Genomic DNA, 24,652 nt, shown 5'->3' with positions numbered 1-24,652 from the left:
CACTACCAACTCCGGGCCGAGCAGCCAGAAAGATTCGGCTCAAACCGGGTTGCCAAAAAATATGCATGATATAAATTCACTTTTTTCCCCACTGACGCTGCCCGCCGACTGCGCAGTCGCCGCCGACGCAGCGCTGAGCGAAGGTGGAAGGTGGAGCGGTTCCACTGGGTGAGATATGTTCATTCGCTACGCGCTCGTCGAACCGCCGAGACGTTCAAACCGCTGCCGCCTTCGTCGCGGGTGTGAGAAGTTGCGCCTTCCTTGTAAAAACAACAGCGCAAACAGGGAATATAAAATATTGGGAAGAAAACCTGATTTCATCTAAAAAGTTGCATATATCTCACATTTCGAAACGCACCCTGTGTAAAGTCGAGCTAAGCAGTTCTTATTAATAAATTATAAATAAGCTGGCGCCCGAAGTGGTTGTACCTATAGTTTCCGTTTAAGCCCTCGCGTATATATGTGCTACTGTGTTATGATATGATATGGAGTGAATTAGCCCATCGGTTGAGCTGTCTAAGCGGTTTTCATTGAGTGCACATTGCGGAATTTCAATTACTTAGCCACTCGATAGGAAAGAGTGCACTTCAAGGTAATTTCCAAGCAAACGGAGTACAGGTGAAACAGTAACTCAATTCCCCATGGAATCCGTTGATTTGGCAGCGATAAGTTAAATGCCATATTAATGGCCAATTATTAAGTCACCAGCAACCACATCATCATCATCATCATGAATTGTTCATTAGCTGCTTTTTCAGTATCGATAAGGTAAACAGACGAGCTGAAATACATAGCAGAGGAAATAGACGCAGACCGGGCTATAGTAAACCCAACTTTGTTTAAACAATTAACTGGTTCTCGAGCGAGGATCGTACTATGTAACATAACAAAGATGGGAAAAATATAGTTTATTCCGTTGATTGGCAGACGAGGTGTATTCCACGTAACAGTGTTACAATATCTATTGTGTTACGAAATGTAAATTTAATTTGGTAATTACCACTTACTATCTTACCCTTTTCTTTCCCCATAATCTTTTTATTATTGACTCACTGCGTAAATATACCTGAATATATTCACTGAATATATTTTCTAGACAGGCTTATCTCAGTCTCTCAGGCTTCTTTCAGCTTATCGTAGAAGAGCTGAGTAAATATTGAAATCTAGTTATTAAACGAATGCGCAAAGTATCCACAAATTTATGAGGCACTCGAACCGAAGTCTCCTTGAGTTCCCATGGCATATCCAAGGCTCATATTATGCTAACATCTTGGTACTCCCAACCCCCGCCCAGTCGAAAAGATAAGGTTCTCCTTTTTTTCCGATTTTCGCCTAGTATTATGTATTTTATCTAGCAGATAAGATATGACCGCGCACATATATCTCTAGGTTATGTGGCACTCTTGCTCCAATTTCGCGCAGAAACTTTTGATTTGTCCGCAGTTTTGATGGGTTTCTTTGTTCGGTCAAAAGTCGGCATGCAATGGGGCAATCAATGGGGCAGCACCCTTTCACACACATACTCGTATGTATCCCCATGCTCGGTCAGATAAAAAGTTTGGAGCTACTCGCATGTGCAATTCTGCCATGGCAACCTGGCCGCCGCCAGCCGGTCACAACAAGTCCACCACCACATCCAACACCACGGCCGGAGTTGTTTGCCACCACCCAACAACAATAATGGCAATGCCAACCGGGTCCACCCGGGCAACCCCCTGACCACCAGGGACATTTGTTCCGGCGAGTGGCCAGCTGGGCGCGGCTTTAATGTCTGGCGTCATTACACCATTTATAGCCCATGTTTTCCCAGAACTTTCGCTGCTCCTTTCGGTGTTTAATCGATAATGCCGAAAGGAGCGTAGGAAAGCCCGGAATTTCCCATTTTCATGGCTGCTGGTTGCCTCCTTGCCACTTTGCCTCTGCCTTTTGTGTGCTAATTGCAGATCGGGGCCAAGTAACTGATTTATGGGGCAGTACTAGGAGGCTTCACTGTGGAGGCGGTGGCCCAGTCCACTGTTTACCATTTGCTTGGAGCTCGTTAGGTTTGCTGTTAATTTTCGTTCGGAAATTCGCGACGCAGTTTGGAACCAATACCCCAAAGTGTTGACTTTGCAGGTGAATATCTCATGAATAGCGTATGCTAAAAGATCAACAAAGTACAAGTCAAACATTCGAAAGCTTTTAATGATATGTAGAGTTGAGCATAGTTACCTGACCTAAGATTGATGCTATTTATACAATGTATATGAACCTACTCAACATACTTTATAGGGTAAACATTTTTCGAAGATCATCTATCTATACGATAAATTGTACATAGTCGGTCTGCCAAGTTTATTAACAATCGGCCTGCAATTAATTAGTTAATGCTCCCTTCACTACCATAATCCCCTATTTCTTTGAAAGCAAAATACGAAAATCTAGGAGTATTTCACAGTCTGTAGCTATTTGCCATGCATACTTGCAACGCTCCAAAAAGTCCAATAAACGGCAATCACAAGTGGCAGCAGCAAATGCTTTTTCATTGCTTTTGGCGATGGCAAAAGATTTGCATAAAGAGCAGATACATCTGTACACTCGTATCTGTATCCATACTGATGTGTGTAAGTACACCGCAATTAACATCAAACTCAAGCACTTTACATGCGAGTATTATTGACAAAGTGCCTCGTTCGTACTGGGCTCTAATTTGAAATTGAGATCCAAACACGCCTCTGGAAATGTGCCTCGTTTTGTTTCGAGATTCTGGGTAACCTTCGCCCGATCCCCAGATACTGTAGACTGTATACTGTAGACTGGAGACTGTAGAGCGTAGACTGGAGTGACGTGTTGACGACTTCTAAGCGGACTCACCAAGCTCAGATGATTGCCACATGACATCAGCGCGGCTAACAAAGCAAAAGTCCGAGCAAACCGACTGTGACTACAGTTTATGGCTTTCTTCTCGCCCAGCGAAAGCTTTGAAATTGGCCAAAAACGGCTTCATTAATTATGGAAACCAGCGATTCCAACGATTATCATCTGTGGTTAATCGGTATCTGGTAATTTGAGTGGAACCTCCATGCTAATAGTGCGGTTTTTTAGGGTGGCACTGGCCGGTTTCACATTTCCCCGTTTGCAATCAATAAGTCAAGTTGTTAAAATGCTGACAAATTGCTCGACAATGCAGCTGCAGAGGGAAAAACAACTCTAATGATTCCGCTGAAAGGCAAATGCTCATGTCGATCGATTAACTCAATTAGCCAATGAATCTAATGCCAATGCTATGCAAATAGATATATCTACTACACATTATAGTGAAAACTTGGTAGAAATACACCATTAGCCATGGAATTATTGCTCATTCCACTTAAGCGAGTGCAGATAAAAGTAAGGTTCCTTAAATAATTAAAGTAAATTTAAATCAAAAGTGGAGTTGAAATATTTCTGTTTATGCATAAAGTGTAAAATGAAATTTCTCACCAGTTTTGCCGCTCACTGCTTAGTATTAATTAGTTAAGTATGTGTATCTTATAAATGAACGCAAAAATGTGTATCTTTTAAGCAGGAGGATCCACATTTGTTGACTCTTTTGCAATACCACTTATCAAACAACAGCTGATAAAGCCGAGCGAGAAGGTAAACAGAAACTGAAACTGCGGGTCAGCACACATGCTCGATAAGGAGTAGACCCAGAGATCTGTGTAAGCCGACACCTCTGGCATCCCAAGCGACCTTCACTTGCATCTGTTACTGTGCCAAATCGAAAGTGATGCAGTCTACATGTATGTATGTATATATAGAAGAGTGCGTTTGTCGCAGCCACTTTGAAGGTGAGCCTGTCCAAATGGAACGACAATGCTGCACTTGTTAGGCCCCAGACTTGGAGAACTTTTAGACTCGGAGGCGGCTTGCGACAGCTGTCGCGGCTTTGGACAGATTCCGAAGTGGAAACCCAAGGCGGAGCATTTGTTTACCGGCCCACTGGTTCAATGCTCTGGTTCGACGGCTTAGAACCTTTTTGCAGCACAAGTGTGCTAGTTTCGCAAGTTGTGATTATTCCAAAACTTGGTTCAAGAAACTCCCATCACTTTGTCATCATTTAAATTTGAGTGTGTGCGCATTGGGCTGAAATGTTAAAGCGTGGGAGCTGCATATTTGATATACTTGTACAGATATATGAAGTAAGATCAAGATAAAGTTCGTCAACGCCGTGGAATGACATTAGTGGGTGGCGAAAAAGTCGATGATGAAGATGATTATATGGCTGGGATAATAATAAATAAATAAATTAGCTTTATATGGAAACCAGTTTGAAAGAGTCACAGCACGACTGTGGTTTTTGGTTATTTTTCCTTTCAATTCACTTATATCTTAATGTCGCTCAAAGGCACTCTTAGCTCATGTATAAGCACGGAACCCCAATAACTGAAATCTCGAATGGCATTACTCACTTGATTTTCCGGATGGATTCAGAGCACGTCCTCCATCCGCTCAGCAGCCCTATCCCAATATGGTCGATATGACTGTTCCGAGTCACTTCATATGCATAAGAGAATATCGAAATGGAGGGAGGGCGCGGCGAACCTTTCAACTCGAATTATGCACAATGATCTTACATAAATTTTGAGGCCTTATCTACGCATAGAAACTGGTAAATTGGTTGGGGTTCGAATGGAGTGGAGGGGCATAAATTAACTTGGGAACGAACATGTAAAATCCAAACGAGTTTATCGCTTCAAGTGAGCCCAGCAATTACCCAACAACAAACTTGTTCTATATAGCACATAACGTCTGTCGACGTCTATTAAGATTTATAGATTTAGTTGTCGCCAAACATAGATATCGACAAGCGTGTCATTAGATTAGCTTATCTGCGGATATGCAAAGACATCTTCAGGTCTGAAAATAGGAAAGTGTGGGTTGGATTAGCCGCTTAGTATAATGACTATTTGATTGCTAATGAGTTGGTTATTATAATCGGCTTGGCCTTCGGTTGTTCTAATAGTACTAATGAGCTTGGGTTGCCAATCTTTGATTATTTCCACGATATCTTTTATTTGCGCCTTTGCTTTGGTCTCAGATCGTAATTGATGTACCAAATGAACCTGAATAAAAAGTTTCACTCCAACACATTTAGTGTGCGATATTCTTTTGTATCTCAAAGATGGCCAAACTTGTGGGAGAGATGCTCGCACACAAAAGATCTTCAATTGATTTTTATGCTCACTTTCATTTCGCAATTAAGAGAGGCTGAGAAAAATGTTTGGTTCTCGCGGTTTTGTAGATTTTCAGTCTCGTTTCAACTGCGCAACAAACCGGGAGATCTCCCATTGAAAGCGAATTTTTGTGGCTGAAACGAAAAGTTAACGGTAATTAATTGGCCTATTAGGAAAAACTATTCAATCACCCTTTCTCTCACTCCGTTTCCACCCTTTTCTGCTGCGATTGCGTGAGCCAAGCCCCAAAAGCCAAATAGCAAAAAACAGTTCGTGAATTCGCAATCTAAGTTTAGCTGATTTCATCATATTCTCTGCTTTGCGTATCCATTAGATACACGCTCCTGCAGTTCCCTGTGTTTCGACGTGGATATTTGCAAATTAGCTAATGTGCGCTTAGCCTCATTGGTGAATGTTTGTCTGGCATTTCGAATTTGTTTGAACGTCACATGTGGAGAAGTATGTAGTGAATTGGTATACAATTCTGATTTGTGTTGGTTTCTGAAGGCAGCTTATTTCCACAGAACAGGAAAAATAGCCAAACAGCCTACAAAACTTATAAAACTGGTCTGCTAAACAAAAGAATAACTAGCTTCTTAGTTTTAACTCATCAATGAGGCCTTAGTTTTACATAAATTTCATGTAAGATGAAAAAAAGAAGTATCTATTAAATTATAAGCTCTGATACATAAGGCTAAGACCTGTTGGATTATAATACAATATACATCTCTCCAGCCACTGCCAAAACTCACTTTAAATTCATATCTCACGCTCTGACCTTTTGCAGATATTTGTAAAAACAGACGACAACGAACTTCGAAAAGGGGTAGAAGGGGAAACCCAGCGCCGAACTCCAATTGCAACTCTCGGATACATCCAACAGCAATTGCAGACCCAAAATTATAAGCCAGCCGCCGCATTTCCATAGGATTTTGGTGGAAACTTGCGACTAACGAAGTGAATTTTAAATGTGAACCAATCATACAATAAAAACGCAGAAGCCAAAAATTAAAAAAAAAAACACCAAATAAATAGCGTGCATGGTAAAAAAGATATTGTGAAAACAACAAAAGATACATTAGGCAAAAGTGTTTCCAAAGCCTTTTTGTATGATTTTTTGAAAGTGCAGTGAAAACGAAATATGATTAATTAGCAATGCGGCAAAATCATTAATGAATATTAAGTAAAGCACCAGCAAAACACGAACAAAACGGGAAAAGCTAAGAAAACACTTCAACTTGCATGTGGAGCAAACGAGCGTTTGGCGCGCTTTTAAACGCTCGCGACTAAAGACGCGTTCGCGTTTTACACCCCCCAAACCTGCTCAACTAGCGGAAGATATATAGCCAAGTTAAAAGCAAGTTAGTTGCATAAACTGCGGAGGATGGCCACCTCGGAGCAGAGCAGGAGGCCCCTGGAGCCGATCTTCATCGCCACCCCGCCGGCGACTCCCCTGCTCCACCACCACGGCTCTATAACGCGCACCACCACACCCCGCGAAATGCCCACCATGTACCACTTCGATTTCGGTAAGCCAATCTTAAGTACTTTGGCCAATTACAGCTGTAAGCAGGCCCAGCGTTAGGAGCTTGTCAATCGATTTCCCACACAAAAACCATGAGCTATCGCTACACTGAAAGAAATGACTGTCATTGTATTACTTAAAAGTTATCTGCTTCGGGTGCCTATTCCTATTATTATTCCGCACTAGCTACTTAGATAAAAATATGATTTAAAATAAGTGAATCAGGTTTTTCCAGTGCACTGGGGAAAAAATGCATACAATGTGAATGCAAACAATGTGCGGCTAATTCAAAATACTCAAATACCCATGCCACTTCCGCGCAGGCGCACAAAATAAAAATCCCCGAAAAGCACTTGGCATGCAGCCCCAGGCTAAGAAACTCCAGCTGTGTTAGAGGAAGTGTTTAGGAATCCACTTAAAGCCAATAACCAAGAGGAGAGGGCGCCGATTTGAATTTATAATGAACTCAAAAAGCCTGAAGTCTCTTTTTATGACCAACTGAGCATCGTATTCCAATGGAAAGGCAAAGAACAGAGGTTGTTAACATTTTTGTTGGAACCATAAAAATATGCAGTGTCGAAGATCTCAAGGGATTTTCCGGCGGATATAGAGAACAATACAAATATGAATATGGGAATATGAAATATATATGTTATGAAATATATATGTTAAATACATGTTTTAAAAATAAAACAATATTGATAATGGAAACAAAGCATTAATCATTATTAAGTGGACGGATGTGAATAACACCAAAAAAAAATATAAAAAAGCTCCTTTTAATAAAAGAAACAGCTTGAATATAACATATATAGCTTTCTATCAGCCAAAGAGGCCGAGATGACATCAGTTATTATTGCAAATACTATATAGCATGTTTTATATTGCGAAAATGAGCAAAACGCACAAAAAGCTTCCAACCAAATCAAACACTGAAAACGTGGAAGGCATTTAAAAATCGCAAGTAAACACAACAAACAGAAGCCAAGAAGTTGACAACAACGCCAAATGACATATCTATGTCAATTTCCATTTGCAGTAAGCAGCCAAAAAGTAAAAAAAAAGAAGAAATACACAAAAAGAATCACATGAGTTTTAATTAAATTAAAGACAAGCCCAAAACAAGAAATTCAACCCAGGTTGGAACCCAAAATGTGTTTTGCGCAGCAATCGAGAATAATTCAATTAAAGTTTGACAGAAGCAAAAAGCTTAGCTCGGGTTATAGCCCATATTTATATGGCTGATAAATATGCCAACTGGCTGACAGAAATCGGGCGCTGCGACCGATTTCTAGTCGGTTTTAGCCATGTCAGTCACGTCTGGCCGGCAGATTTGCGTGCCAGTTTTAACAAGTTTCCGATAATGCCAATAAATAAGTACAAAAAACTATTCCATTGTCGCCCTACCATCTGACAGTAATGGCCTGCCCCTATATACACACATATATACTCGTATGTACACATATATATGGCCTAAACGACAGGCAGTTGACCCACTTCCCTCGGCCCACTCGAAAACACTTCCCTCTCTCTGCTAATCCGCTGAATTTCCTTGACATTGAAACACTTTTGGTGGCACAAGCGGCTTACAAGTCCCATGAAACGAACATAGAATCAGTTCCAAGTCAAAATCCCAACCAGTTTTCGTATTGGCATTTCGTATAAAGGTGTTAATTGCGCTTTGAAAAAACCTGTTTTTCAAAATCTCTTGCAAGTCACTATCTGTTAGGGATGAGTTGTGCCATTGAAGAAATTGGTCATTGATGAATTGCAGCTTTTCAATTAAATGTCCATTTGAAGTGGGCACAAGCATCTGGGCACAATTATTTGCACCAAAGAAACAAATTTAAAAACGCTAAATGCCGGCAAATCCAAATCCAAAAAGCTTAAGAAAGCTTTGCAAAATAGTAGTGAACAGTGTTGCCGTGCTGAATGTTAGCTACTACATTTATATTGTGTGTAGTATTACGTTTGGGAACTTCGAAAAAAGTGGTTTAAATCTTTCAGAAATTTTGATTAATAATATATAATTTTTCTTCATTACCTAAATAATTTATAATTGCTTAATTCATTAAATTTAATGCGCTACCGAAAGAGAAAATCACTTAGTCCCTTTCAAATTTAAATTTAATTTGCTGAAAAGAATTGAAAGGCTTAGCGCCTCACAAATTGAATTGCTAATCGTTTGGCTTCACCTATCGATCGAAGGTGTTCCAAATCCAATTGGAAATTACCTACCTCAATTAGCGGCCCAATTCTCCTCACACTTCAAAAAAAAATGCAAAACAAAAGATGGAAAAGCGGAAAACACACAAAATCGTATTGGATACAAACACAAAAGTATTTCACACTTTCCAAAAGCCAATCAGCACTGCCAACAACGAACTGCCAACAACAAACAAATCAACTTCAATTTGTTGCAACAACATCGAACTCAACAAGTAACAAACAGAACCGAAGACAGAAACAAAAAAATACAGAAGAAAACTGAAAACAGAGGGAAAATTGTGCAATCTGCAAAATGCCTGCGATGGGAACAAACGAAAACTGAAAATAAAAAAGAAAAACCAAAAACAAGAAAACATTCAGCGCCAATGAACTGAAATGGTTTCATTAGAAGATCGAAGGGGCGATAGGGGAAACCAGGGGCAAATGACGACTGGAAGAAATAGAACTTAATTAGTGGAAAATACGACGGCCCTATGTTGTTGATATGTGAAGTGTGTTCTTTGTCTGTCAGAGGGAGAAGGAATATAGCTGGGTTGGAAAGAGAGCGCAGGTGAAGTTTCAGGGGCCACCGAAATGTCACCAAGTCTATCTATCTATCGAATAAGTCTCTCATACACTAGCACAATATTTATAGATCTTGGGCGCAGATTCCTGTTGAGCAAAAATGTTCATCTGACTTAAAAGGAGCTAGCGAAAATCAAGTTAAAATATTATATAAAATCATATTGAATCATATAATTACCGCGTTTTCCTTGAGTAGAAAGCGCTGTGAAAGCTACACACGAGATAAATCCCAGTGACGAAAGCAACCGCAGCATATTTCTAAAAGCTGTTTTATTAAACTGTAAATGGTTTTTGTAACAGTGCATGGGAAACATAAAGTTTTAAGTTCACTATAAAAATATAGTTCTTCGGTCGTGTCGCCGCCTTGCCCCCAAAACGCCATCCGCACATCATCTAGATTCTAGAACTTTGACTATTTATAAGCACGCGCCCCTTTTTAAAACCGATTTCCTGAGGGCAGGCGGCTGTACCGTGAAAATTGCCAGAGATGCCAGAGATATATCTATGTGCATCAGATCCCCGTCCACCAACAAGCGACCATATGCAACTGCAACAGATTTTCTATTTTCGTTGGCGCTCCGAAGCGTGACAATTATAAGAGATTATCCAAGACTCAAAGTCGCGACGCGTGGGCGACCACAAACGATGCCGCCTACACCACCCGAAAACCATCCATTCCACCCAGTACCACCCACTTCCTCAGCACCAAAAATCCCTTGAAAGGGAAGTTGTTGGTTCGATAAACCGGATATAAATACAAACATCATCAAGCCTCAAGTTCATGACTTGTACTAATAATTCGGCCTGGTTTTTGGCACGTGCAAATTCGAACTTTTGGTCGTATGTCAAGGCAACTTTCATAAGAGAGTTCCACAGCCTAGTGACGTCAGCGGATGCCGCAACTTATATATGCGTATATATTCCCAGATTTATAGCATCAACAAATGGGGATCGTTTGGCCCGCGGAGAGCGATGCTCAAAAGTGCATTCGCATTTCAATTAAATCAGAAACAGCGAAGAGAGATGGAAAGAAGATACGAATATGGTGAGCTGAATGTAGGCGAAAATCGAATATGGAATGCACTGCAAACGAGTGTCGGACTATATAATTTCAAGATCACCCAAACATAGCTTAGCATAAATTACACTTGACGAAATAGAGGCATTTGTATTTAAAGATACAAGTTTTTTGGCTGGCATCAATAGCATACGATACAAAAAGTTCCAGGTGTTAAGTAGCGAACTTTACGAAATAGTGTTTAGTTTTATAAATATTTTTATTATTCCCTTACATAAAAAAAATCCAAGAATAGGGCATATATTACTTCTATAGAAGTGTAATCTTTGATTCAGAAGCATATTCAAAACTACGTGGCAGTATTTAAGAGCACATTTGAGGCCTTAGAACATCCAGACCTTCAGTGCAATACCACAAACCGACTTCCCCAGCTGTGATGCCCCTGATTTATATAAAGTCCACCCAAAGTGTCTCCAACTCTGCGGCCAGCTGCTTATTTATGTGAAGCGGCTGCAACACCGCGTGTTGCTGGGATCGCCAAATGTTGCTGGTGGTGCAGTTTCGCCGTTGCAACTCCAACTGCGGCTACCTTTTTTGGCACACTTATGCAACAGCAGCAGTGGCAGTAAGTGGATGTTTTTCATGCCCCAAAAGTGGACATAATTGCACATGTGTGGGGGCAACACCCAGTCGCGCCACCGATCCCCATTCCGATTTCCCATTAGCCCAGGAAATGGGCTCTCTTTGAAGTCGGTTAACTGATTGACTGATGGCCGTGGCGGGTGAGATTTCAATTTGGAACTGGAACTGCTGGAATGGCTGGCTCTGGGAAATTGGCAGTCATTCTGGCAGAGAGCGAACAATAATGCCCAAGTAGTCGAGGGTTCAGCAACATTTGACGTCGCCGGCGGTGGCGGCTTTAAATAAATCAGCCGTAAAGACAGCGGAGACCAGCCGCCAGCAGACAACTCAAATCCCGGCGAGAGCGCGGGAGTCGGAACAGAATCGTGGCCTTTGTTAATAGCACCAGCCACACAAACAACAACACCCACACTCGGGCCAAAACTGGAGTGCAACTATTTATAATGCCGTGCAACATGTTGCTGCGCGAGCTTTGCGCCGTCGATGTTGCTGCTGCCGTTCAGTTGAGCACGAGAAGCCGGCGCGTGAAGTTCGCTCGAAATGCGTTCGAAAGAAGCTTTTTTTACCCATAAGTGATTCATAAGTGATTAGATTCCGATTGAAATCGCCACACAATGAGCAAGAAAATGTGGCAAAAGATCTTCAAGTCAAAGTCGCAGAAGCCGCAGCCCTTGGCCAAAATCAACAAGCGGCATAGTCGCATTGTTTACGAGGAGTTCCAGCAATTAAACGATCTGTTGGCCGGTGAAAATGGGCAACTCAGCTTCAGCAACGAAAAGGAAAATGAGCATGAAAATGGAAATGGCAGTGGAAGCGGCAGCATTAACGTTTTCGAGCAGCAGCCGCTGCAAGGTTCTTTCAACTCGCTGCAGTTTAGTGAGGCGCAACAGCAGCAGCAGCAGCAACAAAAATCGCAGCAGCAACAGCTGTCAACGTTTTCGCGCGTTCGCAACACATTTTCCATGAAACGCAACAGCAGCAAAAAGCTGGAAAATGCCAAGCCAAGTGAGTCGGATGCAGCAACTGCAGCAGCAGCAGCAGCAACAGTTGCAACAGCAGCAACATCAGCAACATCAACTAACAATCAACTGCAACGCGTCTTGATTGTTGTCAATAAGATCGATGTGGCCACTAACTGCCTGACTAACCATTTGCATGCCAATCCTACAGAAACTGCGACTACAACTGAAGCAATTAAATCAAGTAATTTCCAGTACAAATTAACAACTCATTTCTGACTAATGAAGCGCTTAGTCTGCGGTGAAAGCTGTGGGTAAAATCTCAGCCAAATCGCCTGCTGCCCACATCTGTTCCAATTGTTTAATCTGGCTCCACGGTGACCTCTTGGTTGACTCCTTTCGCTTATCAATGCTCGGCCAGAAAATGATGTCATCTTGGGTTTTCTGTAATATAAAGTTTTGAGTGGGCAGTTGTTTAGATAGTAAGTTTCCCCTTAAAAATAGGCTTTTGAACTGAATTCAAAAGTAAAGTTTCGATATTTTTGCCAAGTGCAGCCCGTCTGGTTGCCAGCTTACCCGTTCCGAGGTGCCAAGTCCTCGGTTTTAGTTTCCACGGCCATACTTCTTGGGTGTCGCAGGGTTAAAAGTTCAGAGACTAGCCAAGAACCTGAAAACTGCTTGGCCTGGGAACAGGGAAACTGTTTGTATTACGCTTTTACCATATTGCACACACAAGAATACATTTATGGGCCCACTGACGACTTAAGTGGCTTATGGAGATTGCTCAACCTGCCGCAAAGACAACGAAATATGGAAATGCCTAAGACCAGACTACACCATACTACTCCGACTAACCAAATAGAAAGATGGCCCTTGGATTGGGCAAGCCGAAATAGCATGCTCGACTAGATTTACAGTGGCATTCATCACCCGCCTCAATGGCTTTCAACTTTTGATCTAGTAAACTCTTGACCATTTGAAAGTCCCTGGGCTCCATCGCTCGAGATCTGCTAAAGATCCGATGAGACGGGGAGGCCCTGGTGGGTTGTATTTTTAAATATCTGAAGTGGATGCACATAATGCATATATCTCATGTGCGGAGCATCATTAGCACTAGACAGACGGCTAGATAGATAGCCCAACTCACCCACTTCTCAGCGCTAAGGATTGTGTTGGAACAATATGAATATAATGAATAATATGCGTAACACACAACTTTGCATTGATTCAAATGGAAATGAGACATAATGCTCCCAAGATGTTGCGGAAATTCTGCTACTCTTGTCTTGTGCGTGTCGCTGATTGATGTAATCACAGTCTGACTTGGTAATTGGATTTCCTTCATCTCTGTGATTAGTGGCCAACTCCACGGGTGCTTCTAATTGCTATTTCCCAATGCCCACTCAAAGTAGGGGGAGTTTTTTGCGGCTCAGTTAAAGAATGGTTTCTCTATCAGCGGAATGCGAAAGTAGTACGGTCCTATTACAAAGAATATAACCTGAAAAGCTAGTTAAAAATTCATTTGCTGTTTAATTGAAAGCAATGGGAGCATTTGTTAATGTTTTCAGATTTTATGGTTCAATTTTCAAACAAAACACGTTCTAGTCGATGCTATTCTTGGAATGATAGTGATCCTAGTCCTAAGGAAAATGGATATTTCTTAGGTACCTAATATGTGTGTTTAGAAGTGAAGGTAAATTAACCCAAAGTAAATAGATCAAGTAATGAAGTACTCGATCGTGGGCCCACGCTGGCACCTGCCTTCCGCGAAACACTAGATACTCGATCTTTGAGATACAATTCCCGCCCACAGGCTAAGAGCAAAAGACTTTTGGCTGAGACCAGCTGCCCAATTTGGACAAAGCTACATTTCATCAGTCTGCGGCCAGAAGATAAATAACAATTTATAGGCTGATCGCCAAAGACGAACCGAAATAATGGCTATAAATTATTTGGGACTGGGATTGCTCCATTGTTTCTGTATTTTTGGTGGATTTATTGGTGTGACAGACAATTTGTCGCCCAAAAAACAATCGACCATGAATCTGCCAGCGGCTGTTTTTCACTTGGCTGCCAGCCATTTTCACTGGGAAAGTGACTGGGCTTTTCCCATTGCCGAACTTTCCCTGTATGAGCCAGGCCCAGCTTAATTTTAAAACAGTCTTTTAATTAACATGTACCATATATTTACGTAAACAAATTTAAAATTGAGTAACTTCGGATGGGAATTTACTTCTTGGAAGCTGTAGGAACCTATTGACCTTTCACTATTGACTTCTTTCTTCAACAGTTTGAATTTGAAGTTTTTAAAATCAACTGCCAGTTTGCTACTGTTAATTCGTTTAAACTGAGACACACTCCTGTTTCTTACCCCTCAATTCATCTAACAAACATTGCCAAAGTGCTCGTAGCTAACTGAAACCCCGGTCGAAATTCGATACCCAAATAACATATCCATCTTTTGGACCCATCCACAGCAACAAGCAGCACCACGGATCCCGAGGCGGAAGACTCCAGGCGGGGAGAGGAGGACGATACGCCTGCCCCGCCGCCACTGACCTCCGGATCCTCCCTTCCGGTTCCGGAATACGTGCCCGATCAGGCCACCCAGCTGACACCCTGTCCCTGCTGCAGTCGCACCTTCGTCGTGAACGCCCTGCGCAAGCACGTCGTCATCTGCGAGAAGGCCTCCAAGAAGCGCAAGATCTTCGACTCGTCGCGCCAACGCCGCGATGGAACCGCTCTCTCCACGTACGTGCTGCCCAAGAACTTTGGCCTTCCCAATGCGGAGCGCACGGCGGGATTACCATCTCCTCCGACCACCAGTCGCGAGACCACGTCTGTAAATGCTGCTCCCGAGGTGAGTGTATCTCTTTGAAAATTTCTAGATAATACAAGAGATGTATAAGATATATACAAGAGATTTAGATACTATTAGCGAATTTGCATTTTTATATAATATTTAATATATATTTTATTGACTCTATCTATGAATATCTATGAATATCTTATGGTTTGTGAACCCAAATTTATCAGTATTCAAAGGAAGCCAGCTTCTTAGACAAATATTCTTTGTCTTAATCTATAGATAAGACTGATAAGTATGTTCTCTACCGACTTCAGCCAGCAAATTCACCACTGCCAGACCAGCGAAAGTCGGAGATGGTGCGCTCCACCGCCCGAGCCTCATTGCGAAAGGCAGCATCCACACTTTCCTCTAACTCGGCGCCGGAGGCTCCAACTGTGGCACCTGCTGCTCCCGCTGCAGCCGCTGCTCCAGCTACTCCGGCTGCTCCTCTCGTCCGTGAACGATCGCTGGCCAAGCGGATCAAGGCACCCGCCTGCGATCGTTGTCCCCACTGCGAGCGTACCTTCAATCCGAAGGCCTTTGATCGCCACGTGGAATGGTGCAAGGAAAAGGCGATTCAGGCTACCATGAAGTCCACCAACAGTCAGGAGACCAGCAAGGCCAAGGAGCGCCTGGAGGCCAGGAAGCAGTACAGGCCTCCCAATCTGAAGTAAGCCTGGATTTAGTTGACATACTGTGTCCAATCAACTCACGTTTTTTGTTTTCACTCTCGTTTCAATTTATTTTGCTGCTTTATTCAATTGGCCGCGATGTCACACAGAACCAAGAGATCCCTCGCCAGAGATAAGTACTCCGGTAACCACGAGGAGCTTCTGGACGCGGGTGAGGTCACGGTACCCAAGCCAAGCCTGATGTCCCTCTCGATGACGTCGTCCGTGCACAGTGATAAGTGAGTAGAAGGTTTCCGATCCATAGATCTCTTTTAGATAGATAGTCCTAACCCCCGATGCTCTTCTGGCGTTATCTTAGTCGTCCTTGATTAATCCCGTAAAGCGTAACCGTAATCGTAAGCTTTCGATAGCAATTGCCACCGTCGTGTAGTCTCAACACACCGTAGTTAGTCCTCCGATCAGCGATCTCCACTCATCCCCAAAATGATCCTCAGCACCCAAGCTCAAGACTCCAGATCAAGAGCTTTGGAGAAAGCAGGAAGCCGTGCCACACCAAACTCCACGGTGACCCATAACCAAGTGAATCTGTACATGGCCAACAATGAGGATCCACCATCTTCGCCGCCGCCCAGGGAACGAGTTGAACTGCGTCGTTCCAAGCGCACTCAGCTGGAATTGCGCAGCGAAATGGACGAGACCCTGGAGCGAATGAGGTGGAACCGCAGCGGAGATGCTCTCCAGGTGGCCAAACTCGATTGCGTGGAGGCGCCGGTTCTCCAGCCAGCTAGACGCGGCAAGAGTGGGCCCAAAACGGATAAAGTAGATGCGGCCGAAAAGCGGATCTGCCTGCCCCAAGTAACCATGACATTCGATGAACTCAATGGGCTAATCAAGCGCAAAGGTATGGGTTGAACTTCTGATTTGCCAATTTGCCAATCCCTAAGCGGCATGCAGTTCTCCAATTAAACACTGAAACACTGATGCATTCAAGATCTAAGAACCCGGAACCATTTCATGATCGTTAATTAGTGCGCGCCGCATCGAAGCACTCGAAAGATCAGCGAAGCATTAAGAGTAGGCGCAGACCAGGTGCAAGTGCCTCCAGTTGGGTTTTAATAAGATTGGGGGGTATCAAAAGAAAATATGGTTGGGGGAATAGAAGTGGGGCTGTTTAGTAACATTAGTTTCCTACAGAAAACCACAAAGTAATCCTCCGAATATTTGAGGAAAATTCCTTAAGAAAACCTAGTCTAACCCAAGTCAAAACCATCCCATCCTCCATGCGGTTCCATATCAGGCGGCACGCCCATTTGCAATGTGGAAATGGATGAGCAGGGAATCGGTAGTCTGGTCTCCAAGCACCCCTCCTCAACATCCCTAGTGCGCCAGGCACGACGTCGGATTCGCACCAAGGAGAACCCCGATCTGGAGTTGCGTGCCCTGCAGTCGTCTTGCTCCGTAATTTCCAAGGACGTGCAGTATGCTTCCCTGAACTCCAGCTTGGAGTGCATGCAGCGAAAGCAGCCCAAAGTGTACTCCGGATCTGAGGAGGATTCGCCAGGGCCAGAAATCGAGATCACGCTAGAAGCCACAGCCATGCGCACATGCCGACGCACAAAGAGATCAGGTCGCTCCTCCCAGGTGAAGAGTAACACGGAGCCCATGCGCGCTTTGCCAATGTCAGATTTAAAGGAAAGCTTTGAGGCAATCAAGCAATCCATGGGGCAAGCAGTACTCCCAAGATTACAGCTGGAAAATACGAGGCAGGACGACGAAACGGAGGAGCACGATGAGGATACTTATGCCAGTGATCTAGCCGCAGAACCCCATGATTCCGCCCTCATAGCTCGCGCGATTGAGCTGATAGAGAGGGCTCGATCCAGCTCAAGTACCGTACCCAATCCTAAGGAAGTAGATACACACAGTGAAGATGATGAGGTTCAGCCCGAGGCGAAGCCGGAACTCAAGCTGCCGCCTTTGACCAAACAAAATAGCAACGTCAGTCGCCGTTTGTTCCTTGAGGAGAACGAAAATGGTACTATGTATTTGAAGTCGGCACCTAGTACCAAGCGTCGTTCAAATAGGTTTGTATCCCAGATGAGAGCCAACTAATCCATCCAATCCTCCCCAGACGACGGCCAGACAGAGCACTAATGGGCGGTTCATCATAGCATATATCATGTGTTCCTAACCGTTTGTAATCTTTATTTTAACAGCGGCCTGGGGGACAAATACGATCCCTTCCTCTCGGCCAAGCGGCAGCTGGAGGAGCTTTGCTCACCCAGCACGCCGCCGCCGGAGGAGGAGGTGACCGCCACCAAAGCTACCAGAACACTGACACCCATAGTAACCAGCACTCCTACAACCACACCCAGTATCGCCATGACCACTTCTTTGACCACGGCAGCCGGTAAACACGCACAGGTTACCCAAAGAACCACTCCGGCCTCCAATTTCCGACGTACTTCATCGCTGAGAGGGCCGCGTCGTACGCCCATGCTTAACAGCCGACCACTGTTCGCCAGCAACTATCGCCCCACCATTCAGCGTGGTCTCTCCGATGAGGGGCCCATCTCCACCAACTTCCTAAAACCAGAGGAGTTCGACGAGATGCCGGTGAGAGCAGCGTGCGGCAATGACTTCCACAGCCCAAGAGTCGTGCGCCGGGATACCAGCGCCTCCAACCGAAAGCTACAGCTTAAATTGCCAGTGGGTGGCACCAGTGAAGCCAGCAACGCACCTTCCTCTCCTCAGGCCGCCCGCAGTGTGGCCAAAACGGACTCCCTGGCTGTGTTCCTCAAGTACGAGCACGAGCTGGAGCAGCTGAATGCCAAGGCGGCTGAGCTGGCAGCCGCCAGCCAGTTGACCAGCAAGGAGCAAAAAGACAAGAGCAACACGCTGAGCAAACAGAACTCTGCCAAGAGCTTGGGACACAGCACTCCCACCCAGTTGCCACCATTAACTCCAACAATGTTGCCAGTTTCGCCAGGTTTGGCTAAAGAGGTCAACTATCCACCGGTGGCCACTCCCCTCCGATTGGAGCCCATCAGCAAGGTGGCGAAGAACTCGACGGCTCCCCTTACGCCCATCAAGCTGGAAAGCATCTTTGGACCGCGGAGAGAATCGGGTCTAGGGTCGGGATCGGGATCGGGATCTGTGGCAGGCGACTACATAGATCCGAAGCTGATAAACGCCTTCGATAATCTGCATGTAAACAGTGGCATATCCTCGGATGCCAGCTCCACGCCCCAGCAGTTGTCCCAAGCCCGGAGCCGGAGTAGCTCCCAATCCACCATCACCCACGAACGCAGGCAGTCCGGGGAGGCCAGGAACCTGCTGAAGCGGAAGATGCGATTGGGACGGAACCAGTTTCTGTACGATGCCTCGCCCGAGGATGCGGATGCTTCATCGGGCTGTTCGGCAGACGACGAGGCCAACCGCTCGTCCATGGAGTACGACGAGCAGTGTTGGCAGCAACAGCAGAAACAACTACTGGCGAATCCACTGCCGCTGGTCATGCCCATGGTGCACAACGCCATGCCCACCTTCGATGATTTTGACTTTGAGGAGTTCCTCTCCTCATTCGAGAACGAGAATGATGACGAGCAATTCCCGCTGTTCAAGGACTGTCGCGAGTTCCTCATGAATCGCTCGACGAGCAGACAACGCTCGTTCCAGAAAGCGACTTCGACGCAACAGACGACAGCCACACAGATCACACCACTCAGTCACCAGTCCAAGATTAAAGACAATCACGCCCACAGGTCTGATCCAAAAATGCCCGAGGACAAACTGCAACGGCAGCAGTCGAATTCCTTAAGTGCCAGCAGCCAGGAGGAGAAGAGCCGCCTGGAGATGGTGAAACGGCCAGTCGACGAAGATGAAAAGAAGCGAGAGATTTTCATCAGCATTGAGACGGAGGCCAATGCCCAGGGGCGCTCACCCATTTCGCCCGATTCACTGCGCCACATGGTGGGCAACGCCCAGACGCCCATCGATGTCCTGCACATTGAGAACGGAAACGAGCCGGAGCACGCAAGGTTCAGCAAGATCAGCGACACGGAGGACGCCGAAGATGAGCCCAGGGATCAGGCCAGCCAATCCACCAACCGGCTGGCCACATCCTCGAGCGGCTCCGCATTGGCGCCCAACGTGCAGCTGAACAATGCCAAGAATCTGATCCACCAAATGCATAGCGAGTTCCGACAAATGGGCGAGGAGGCGAGTGCCTCCATGCGGCGCCAGCTTATCGCAAGCAACGCCGGACGAGGCGAGGAACAACAGCGCTCCAGCAGTGGGCTCCCTGCTCCAAATCCAGCACACCAGGTTGCGGCAGCAGGCAGCTCGCCAATGACTCCTTCACCGTCGGCAGACTCAGATGAGTTAAGCAGTCTGGATGGCTATACCATGTCCTCGTCGCAGGGTTCACGTCGCGGAGCCAGCTCCAAGCTGAGCTCCGATTCAGCATACGGAAGGTAAGGTCTTTTGCAAATGGTAATATGCACTATATTCCATTATATGCCATTCCATTGCAGCAGCAACTCACCTTATAGCTTGTCGCGACAACGCTCCTCTGAACTCCAAGCCGGAACACAACGTTTCCAGGGACTGATGCGTCCGCATACGGCCAGTGCCAAGCTGCCCAGCTGCATGATCGATGCCTCCACGCAGGCACACACTGATTATGGAACCCTGAAGGCTCGCCAGCGTCTCTTTGCACCAGAATGTGGAAACAACAATGGCGATGGAGGCGAGTCGTACAGTAGCGGATCTGAACACTCTTTTGCAGCACATCCAAAACCGCAGCAGAGTATCAACTACAACTATCAACAGCCACCGCAGCAAGAGCAGCAGAAGCAGCAGCAGCAGCAGATGCAGCAGCAGCAGATGCAGCAGCAGCAGATGCAGCAGCAGCAGCAGCTACAGATGCAGCAAATGAACTGCAATTACAACTACCAACAGGAGCAGCAGCTACATCAGCAGCAGCAGCAGCAGCAGGCTCAAGTCCCAACACCAACAGCTTACAACACCAACAACAACAATGTACCGATAACACCCACCACATCCGAGAACTCATTGATGAGCAACTCGTCCATGAGCTCAAGTAAGAAGTCCAATTACTGCTACGAATGTGGCTCCAAGTTCATATTCGAGACCGCCAAGTTCTGCATGGATTGCGGCCTACGGCGTGCTGAACTTTAGATTAACCCACGTAGCCATTGTTTTCAGTAGCTGACACCACTCACAAAACACAAAGTCCTCAGAAACCGAAAAATGAACACTGACCCGGAATGAACACGTCCTCCTGGATCGGTTTTGGGATCTTAAATATACCAAATGTAGTTGTTAAACGCAAACACTTTGCGGAGAGCGGTAACACCGCCAATATACCGAATAATACGAATAATATATATTTTAATACAAACTAAATCAAGCAAAACAAAGGTTTTATGTCGAACAAACTTTAATTAATCGAACTAAACTTGGCATTTCAATCGTAAACATTTTTCTCATCTTCAGTTGCTTAAAAAACGAAAAGGCAAGCAAAAAACGCAACTCAACGTAAAAAAAAAAAAAAACACTTTAACAAAGTTGTTGATTAACAAAGACTGAACAAATTTAAAGGATAGAGCGTTAAAAAATGGAATAACTATCGCGACAAGTGCAGAACTATTTTTAAACATTTTTTCAATACCTAACGCAGCAACTCCATTGTATTTGTATTTTGTAATCGTTTTACTAATTATATAGACACTGCTTAAATATATATAAATATATATGATAAATCCGGATTCGCATCACCGATTTGGTTGAATATAAAAAAATTAAATTTAAACGACGATTTTGACTTAACATTCATGAGAACACATCCGTTTGAATTTCATTGGTCCATTTCTTACACAAAGCTTGAATCAAATGTTTTCCTTTCTCCATTTGCAGGACACCAAATGGAATATCTTGGGTATTCTTCTTCGTAACTTAATCTATGACTGCATACTTGTTTTCAGAAACTTATATTAAAACATAACAAAAACTTCAGGTTTACGGATGGCATAGCTTGGTGCTGTCTGAGCATCCAATAAATTAGATTTGGTTTCATTACATCTCTTCTAGAGGTTCATCTTATGGACACGATAATGCCTTGAACTTTTCGTAGTCTGTCATTTTCAACTTAGCCTACTTATACAACTTATACATAAGTCTTACAATTTCTGCAGTTTCAGAATGGATTCAGCGAGCTGGTCCTGTTCATTGTTGACCTGCGCTTTTATTTTGTCAATGTCCTGTGGCATTCTGGCAGACCAAGGAGTAAGCTCCTCGTCTTCCGAATCACTGCTCGACTCATCTGATTCATCATCCTTAATGTCAGGCAGGATATGCGGTTTCCGCTTATTCTTGAAAAGATATGTGCCTTGTTTTTTGCACTCCTTGATTATGAACTTGAAGTCCCGATGATGACGAAGGGTGACCGGATTACCAACCAGGATCAGCAGTGCCTTAGCTCTTGACAAAAGAACGTTCACACGGCGGGGATTACGCAGGAACCCCATATTTGCAAAGGATCGAACCAAGTTTGCAATGATTACAGTCTTTTCGCGACCCTGATAGCTCTCCACGCTGCCAACCTCCACATTTGATAGTCCCCGGCTTTGGAGTAAGTTGGTAACTACTTTACCTTGAGCGGAATACGGCGCAACAATGCCGATGTCCTCCTGTCTCACTATCTTTCCGCTAATCAGGCGTTTTACATACCAACATGTTACTTCTGCCTCCAGATTATTGTAAGAGCTAGTGGTGTGCTGCTCCCGTTCGGTTACTCCATGAGTAGCCTGAAATATTATCGGGAAGTTTGGATTGGGCAGAAGGCTCCAGTTGGCCGCTATATTCACATTCCTAGCAGGTGCCTCAGAGATCAGCTCTCCGTTATAGTAGAGCTTATTAAACAGGCCCAAAATCTGCGGATGGGATCGATAATTACGACGCAGACGCGTCTGCAGGGTACGATCGTAGTTTCCGTTTTCATCAAATTTATAGCAATCGGATCGAAGAAGCCTCTCCATTAGAGACTGGCTTAATCCCAGAGATGCAGCTCGATTACTCTTTATCACGGCGCAGAGCTGCTTATGATCTCCGGACAGGATCACATGACAATCCGCTGTCTGCTTTATACCCATTATACCGATCAAAGTTTCGGGTTCAGTTGCAGCGCCCGCCTCATCGATGAAAATGTGGGTGAAGAAGTTGTACTTGGCAAGGTTATCAGAGACCAAGCGACCCACCGTGCAGAGCGTGGCCACCGCTATGCCGTAATCCAGAATACATGACCCTCTAAGATGCTTGTAAATGCGCTGCGAGCAATTGGAATAATTCAGCAGCAGTGACGGCACGGACTTAAGTCCCTTGCTATAAATGTTGCGCGAGTACACGCGGATCAACTGGTGATCCTGCATTGGGAGCTTCTGCCGAGCAAAGTGCTTCTGAAGGCGGGGGTTGCTTTTTATATACTCGCAAAGCTTCAGGGCGATTGTGTCGCAGGCCGAGTTCGAACCGGCGGTAACGAGGATACGGCTTTGTGGTTTTTGAAGGCGCAGCTGTAGAATGGCCTCCACAATGGTAGTGGTTTTGCCAGTGCCTATAAAACGCAGTGCAGGAAAAAAAGGGATATGTAAAAATCTAAATATTTTACTTTAAGAAAGATGCTTAAGATGTGCACCCTAGCACAATTTTACTTAGTCAAATTCAGCATTAGTACCTGGTGGTCCAAACAGGATGTATGGTCCCTGAGTACTTGGTCCCGCAACAATGCGTTGTACGGCCTCTAACTGCTCAGCGTTGGAAAAGATGGTCGAATTCAGAAGGGAGAGTGAGTTCGGAGTAGTTGGCTGTTTTAATGGCTTCGCTTGCATCCAACTGGGCAAATTGACGCCTAACCTCTGGGAATTGTACACCATCTGCGTCAGCCAGCTGGGAAAGGGAAATAGGTAGCGGCGCACCAAGGGGCTCTCCTGGAGCAACTTGAGTGCGCGGTACATGTATCGCATTGAAGTGCGTTTGGAGCGGATTATGACGTAGAAGCGCTGGCCCACCAAAACCGCTTCCTTTGGACAGTTTCCGCGTGTGAAGCGCACGTGAACAGTGGTGCGGCTGACCTGCTCCACACCGGCCACAAGCCGACGCATCGGATGGCCCGACTCCAAATTTTCGTGAGGATGCGGAAGCAGGGCCAGCACCAATTGTTCAGGTAGTGGAGATGCCAACAGGCTGGACTTGGGCACCAGCACCACTTCGTCCAGATTGGGAGCAACAATGTCCTCTGCATTCACTAGCTTGCTCTTAAGAGGAATTTTATATAACAGCTTGGAGACCCGCTGCACAGACACATCAGCCTGGATCAGTTCAGCGTACAGAGCCATGACGGACAGGTCCTCGATGGTTAGCAGCGTTTGCATCACTGAGCATACATTATAAAACTCCAAGCGTTTGGTATGCAAAAACTCGGCGAATACAATATTATTTACGGTCAAATCTGTGTCCGTGAATTTAGTGGGCAGAGCCTGCACCATTTTGTTACTTGGCGGATAATATGGCAGACTGTGCATCAGGGATAAAAGTCTGGGAGAGGATTTTAATCAGTTTGGTGATCTATGTATGTACATGCGGACCAAATACTCACTTCTGTTGTTTCCCCAGAGGTTTGCATTGCTTGGCTTTTGGACACAAAATGAACGTAGTTTTATCATTTTTTTCCAAAGGAACTCCATGGTGAGCTATACTCGATAACTGTCGATCTAACTGAAATCTCCAGAAGTATAGTCTCATATTGACGAGTTTTTTATTTTAAACACTCACCGATTCCAAATTCTTAATTTCGTACATTGTTTGGTTGCTAAAAGTCAGTCACACAGATTTAACCACATACATTTAGACGAAGACGAGGAGAACTGCGCCGCTTTTTGGAGAAAAACCAATTCGATGAAATTAAAAGTTCCGTTAGTTTTCTAGAGGCGGATAATTTGGCGCAAAGCTTGCGCGTTTG

General features: G+C 44.8%; 2 protein-coding genes across 8 annotated transcripts; one reads left to right on the top strand and one right to left on the bottom strand.

Moving 5' to 3' along the window:
- Positions 1–115: 115 nt before the first annotated feature.
- On the top strand, positions 116–21,652 carry LOC6548229. Of its 6 annotated transcripts, XM_026980023.1 has the most exons (8): positions 11,673–12,181; positions 14,613–14,995; positions 15,259–15,653; positions 15,765–15,893; positions 16,110–16,516; positions 16,913–17,699; positions 17,832–20,090; positions 20,151–21,652. In XM_026980023.1, the coding sequence occupies exons 1-8, from the start codon at positions 11,791–11,793 to the stop codon at positions 20,815–20,817; spliced, it is 5,418 nt and encodes a 1,805-aa protein (XP_026835824.1). In that variant the 5' UTR covers positions 11,673–11,790; the 3' UTR covers positions 20,818–21,652. The 6 variants fall into 6 exon arrangements, with proteins under 6 accessions (XP_026835822.1, XP_026835823.1, XP_026835824.1 ...); XM_026980021.1 differs by lacking the exons at positions 11,673–12,181; positions 16,110–16,516; positions 16,913–17,699 and adding exons at positions 116–592; positions 5,986–6,727; XM_026980022.1 differs by lacking the exons at positions 11,673–12,181; positions 16,110–16,516; positions 16,913–17,699 and adding exons at positions 5,279–5,351; positions 5,986–6,727.
- LOC6548230 (putative helicase mov-10-B.2) lies at positions 21,411–24,636 on the bottom strand. Of its 2 annotated transcripts, none has more exons than XM_026980024.1 (4): positions 24,466–24,636; positions 24,290–24,408; positions 23,369–24,228; positions 21,411–23,248 (listed from the first exon to the last, which is right to left on the bottom strand). In XM_026980024.1, the coding sequence occupies exons 1-4, from the start codon at positions 24,490–24,492 to the stop codon at positions 21,819–21,821; spliced, it is 2,436 nt and encodes an 811-aa protein (XP_026835825.1). In that variant the 5' UTR covers positions 24,493–24,636; the 3' UTR covers positions 21,411–21,818. The 2 variants fall into 2 exon arrangements, with proteins under 2 accessions (XP_026835825.1, XP_001975262.2); XM_001975226.3 differs by having other exon boundaries at positions 24,290–24,404.
- Positions 24,637–24,652: the final 16 nt, after the last annotated feature.

Source organism: Drosophila erecta, unplaced genomic scaffold (genome assembly GCF_003286155.1).
Source record: "Drosophila erecta strain 14021-0224.00,06,07 unplaced genomic scaffold, DereRS2 tig00000092-arrow-pilon, whole genome shotgun sequence".
In the NCBI taxonomy this organism is placed as follows: Eukaryota; Metazoa; Arthropoda; class Insecta; order Diptera; family Drosophilidae; genus Drosophila; species Drosophila erecta.
The sequence above is the reverse complement of the archived record's forward strand: the minus strand, read 5'-3'. Positions and strand labels throughout refer to the sequence as shown.